The sequence below is a fragment of the Lactuca virosa genome, chromosome 4, assembly GCF_052849685.1.
Source record: "Lactuca virosa cultivar CGN04683 chromosome 4, Lactuca_virosa_CGN04683_v6, whole genome shotgun sequence".
Lineage (NCBI taxonomy): Eukaryota > Viridiplantae > Streptophyta > Magnoliopsida > Asterales > Asteraceae > Lactuca > Lactuca virosa.
This window is the reverse complement of record NC_136429.1, coordinates 79,814,195-79,818,523: the sequence shown is the minus strand read 5'-3', so window position 1 is coordinate 79,818,523 and position 4,329 is coordinate 79,814,195. Positions and strand designations below refer to the sequence as shown.

The 4,329-nt window shown below is 36.2% G+C and overlaps 1 protein-coding gene across 1 annotated transcript; it reads left to right on the top strand.

The window, feature by feature from the left end:
• Positions 1 to 1,677: 1,677 nt before the first annotated feature.
• On the top strand, positions 1,678 to 3,060 carry LOC145105701 (Ribosomal protein L3 family protein). The gene is made up of 2 exons (XM_079042785.1): positions 1,678 to 2,369; positions 2,624 to 3,060. The coding sequence occupies exons 1-2, from the start codon at positions 1,775 to 1,777 to the stop codon at positions 2,911 to 2,913; spliced, it is 885 nt and encodes a 294-aa protein (XP_078898911.1). The 5' UTR covers positions 1,678 to 1,774; the 3' UTR covers positions 2,914 to 3,060.
• The last annotated feature ends 1,269 nt before the right edge of the window (positions 3,061 to 4,329 follow it).

Here is a 4,329-nt window from a genome sequence, read left to right as displayed (position 1 = left end):
AGCATTTTTTTTAAATTTTCTCTCAGGTTCAATATTTTAAAATCATATAAAAAAGGTTCTATACATATATAGCTTTTTTTTTGACAAAATTGCAAAAATGGTCATTGTGGTTGGCAAATTTATATGTTTTTGGTCCAAAATGAAATGTTGGTGCACTACTGGTCCAAAATTGAATATTTTTAGTGATTTTGGTCCCTTTACATCTAAAAAACCTATTATACCCCTCCTAAATTTCGTTTTCCTTTTCTTTTATTTCATTTATTATTTATTATATTAAAAAAAAGATAATTTACTCTAAAAGAAGGGCTCTCTCTCTCGCTCACTCTCTCTCCCCCTTCGTCTGCTGCTACTTCTTTAAAACACACACAAACACATACCATCAAGAACACATCCACCTGACTTCCTCCTGCCATCAACGTTCGCCCCCACTACCATTCTTCGCCAACCATCTCCATCTTCTCCACCGTTATCCCCCACCAGACGCCTCTCTTTCTCAGACCTGAAACCCATATCTCGTTGGAGCTATCTCTCTTCCCTCCTATCACCGGCTGAGAAAGAGCTCTAGAAGCTCCAACGTTTGTCAACACCAGTGAACTAGAAAACCATCGTCGACAATCTCCCCCAACCACCTGCGTTTGTCACGCCTTCTCGATGGGGGCTGATTATTTTTGATTTTTGGATCTAGAGGGGGCCAAGTTTTTGACTTGAAAAGATTCTCAGGTTTTGATATTTGTTGCAGGTTCCAGGTTTGTTCTTGATTTGGTGTGGTATGGTCTAGTGTCGAATTTCAGTTTGATTTGGGGAGAAGAGGTTGACTGGTTGTCTTCTCCGACAATTAGGGTGGGGTAGGTGGGATTTTTTTTGTGATGCAGATCCAACAGGTGGTGGTGTTATGATAATGGTTATGGAGATGGAGACTGATTATGGTGGCTAGAATAGATAAACAAGGGTGGCGTTCTGCCACTCCCTTTATCGTTGATTACGAAATGAGTTTGATCTTTCATTGTTTATGTTGTGAAACCAATAAGATGCACAAAAAATCAAACTACACTCTACATGTTTGGGGATCTAGAAAACAATGGAATACCGAGAGAAATGATTCCGTTGAATCTATCTGGCCGGAAAAGACTAGATGTCGAGCGACAGTTGTGCCCCAATCGTGTCCCACCACAAACACCTGATATTATATGGATTTTTATGGATGCGAATCTATTGAAGAAGGAAGATGTGGTGACGATGGTTGATTGAAGTTTTTGAGGTAGCAATGGTCGACGATGATGGAGGCAGTGGGTTGAAGGTCGGTGATGGGTCTTTAACAACATTAGAGTTAGAGAGAGAGAGAGGGGGGGGGGGTAGGGTGTTACTTAAGAGGGGTGGGGTGGGTTTTTTGGTTTTTTTAATTAAAATAATAGGAACTCAATTAAAAAAAATTAAAAAAAGAAACAGTTAAGGGCATAATCGTCATTTTAGGTAGGGTATGGACCAAAACCACAAAAAATATAACCATAAGGACCAAAACGACACAAGATATCCAATTTTGGACCAGTGGTGCACCAACATTTCATTTTGGACCAAAAACACATAAGTTTGCCAACCAGAGCGACAATTTTTGCAATTTTGTCTTTTTTTTTTTTTTTTTTTTTTTTTTTGTATAACAGGTGGATAAGAAAGGCTCTCTTTCTTCTTCCCTCTTCTTCTATGTTATCTGCTCAAATCTTCTCCATCTGAAACCCCTCTTTCTTTCTCACACTTTAAGAAGCTAAACCCGTAAGCCATGTCCGTCGCCGGTCGGATTTCTTCAATTGCGACCACCATCACACCTCAATCTCACTCCTCTTGCTCTCCTGCCGCAATCCTCCCCCTCCGCCTTCACAAAACCCGAACTAACCATGCCTCTCTCCGCTGCTCCAACTCCTCCTTCTTCAACCCTATCCGTATAACCCCTATCATAACCACCAAATCCCTCAGCCGCAGGCCATCCTCCATCCAAATGAGCATGGAGGCCGGAGTGGGGTTAATGGGTACCAAACTGGGCATGATGACGTACTTCGAATCCACCGGCAAGGTGGTTCCGGTCACCGTAATAGGTTTCAGAGAAGGGAACCTTGTGACTCAGGTGAAAACCGAGGATACAGATGGGTACAATGCGGTTCAAGTCGGGTACAGAAGGGTCCGAGATAAGAAACTCACAAAACCCGAAATGGGTCATCTGGAAAAATCAGGGATAATTCCATTGAGGCATCTTCAAGAATTTAGGTTACAATCCGTTGAAGGGTTCGAGCCCAATCAGAAATTGGTGTTGGAAGAATTGTTCAAAGAAGGTGATTTGGTTGATGTTTCTGGCACCACCATTGGCAAAGGGTTTCAAGGTTCTCTCTCTCATCTCTCCCTTCCTTTACCATTAAAATCTAACCACTTCAAAATTGCAACCATTTACGAAACATAAAACATGTGAAAATCAAGAATTTGGTGTCAGATTATCTCGATACAATAAATTGGCCAATTTTCTTGATTTAAATGATACAATTACTCATCAAACAATGGGAATTTTCATCTTCTAGTTGAGAAAAGTTAAATTCCTTTCATGTTGTTGGTGTTCTTATGAATGTTATGATGTGAATAGGTGGTATCAAGAGGTATAACTTCAAAAGAGGTCCAATGTCTCATGGATCAAAGAGTCATAGGGCTCTTGGATCAATAGGAGCAGGAACAACACCAGGGCGTGTGTATCCAGGGAAGAAGATGCCTGGAAGAATGGGAGGGACAAAAACAAAGATCAGAAAACTCAAAGTTGTCAAGATTGATACTGAGCTTAGAGTTGTCATGATCAAAGGGGCTGTTCCTGGTAAACCTGGAAACCTCATCAGAATAACTCCAGCCAAGATTGTTGGAAAGAATATTCCCAAGAGTTAGTTAGTGTCTTTGCTTCTTTGATGGTTTATATCTTCTTTTTGGATTATTGTTTGTTGTCTATTAAGCTATTTCCATGTCATTTTTCTTCAAATTTTGTAATGTGAATCATGATTCTGATGAATGGGTATCCAAAAATCTGTATGACTATATATAGGGTTAATATCATAAAATGACGAGCAATTTTATCTATAGGTGCTATCTTTTAATGAACTCAATTGACTAATAAACAATTTGTTGGGTTCATTGTATTGAATTTCAACCGGATAAACTACATGACATGAAATATGACAGATTTTGTCTTTTGTATGCTGGTTGAAATCAACTCTAGTTGTGTATGATAACCCAGAAAAGGTTTCATTGACTCATTGAGTACACAACTAAAAGATAAATGACCAAAAAAACGTACTATTTTCATTTAATGGCATCAACCCTAAATTCAAATGATTGTAGCAATTTCTTGAAAATGAGCATATGTTGAAGACGTGAAGAGCACATGTGATTTCACAAAGAGGGTTTTAGAGTTGAGAGATGATATTGTTTTTAAATAGAGTAAATTATGAATTTAGTCCTTGGAGTATCTCTTCATATATAGTTTAGTCCAATCGTTTTGATTGTTAAAATTGAAGTTTAAAGTAGTTTTAAATATCCTCCTACTTTTGTTCCTACAAATCATCATACCCAATTAAATGATGACATATTTCATTTTAGTATATTAAAATGTCATTAAATGAGCATCAAATGTGACACATGTCATCATTTAATTGGGTAGGAAGATTTGTAGGAAGAAAAAGTAGGAGGATATTTAATTTTCTCTTTTATTTATAACGAATTGACTCATTATTGGTTGAGATTAACGGATTTTTGGTCACACGTTTCACATGAAAATCACATTTTTGGCTTGTTATCATTTTTTACAACATATATATTTTTCAATGTTTCATCAAAAAAATATACCTTTGAAATTGTTCCCATCTTTTTTACATCGATACTTATACCTCAAAAAAATAAATGTTGGAAATAATTATAAAGAGATGGAGATGTAAATAGATAAACTTTAATATATATATATATATATATATATATATATATATATATATATATATATAACATTTTAATTATACAACCATAATTTTGTGACATGAAATGATGAAAACAATAGATATAATCAATTTGGCATTAGCATGCCCAAATTCCTATAAATTACATCATATTTTAGTATTACAACTTATGGACATGCATCACTATAACGGATATATATATAACATTTTAATTATACAACCATAATTTTGTGACATGAAATGATGAAAACAATAGATATAATCAATTTGGCATTAGCATGCCCAAATTCCTATAAATTACATCATATTTTAGTATTACAACTTATGGACATGCATCACTATAATGGATGTGTGGTAG

Excerpts from the sequence above, each read along its gene's own strand:
- LOC145105701 (XM_079042785.1), top strand. The coding sequence starts at position 1,775 with ATGTCCGTCGCCGGTCGGATTTCTTCAATTGCGACCACCATCACACCT. Across the intron at positions 2,370-2,623 it reads CATTGGCAAAGGGTTTCAAG|GTGGTATCAAGAGGTATAAC; the intron begins GTTCTCTCTCTC and ends TGATGTGAATAG.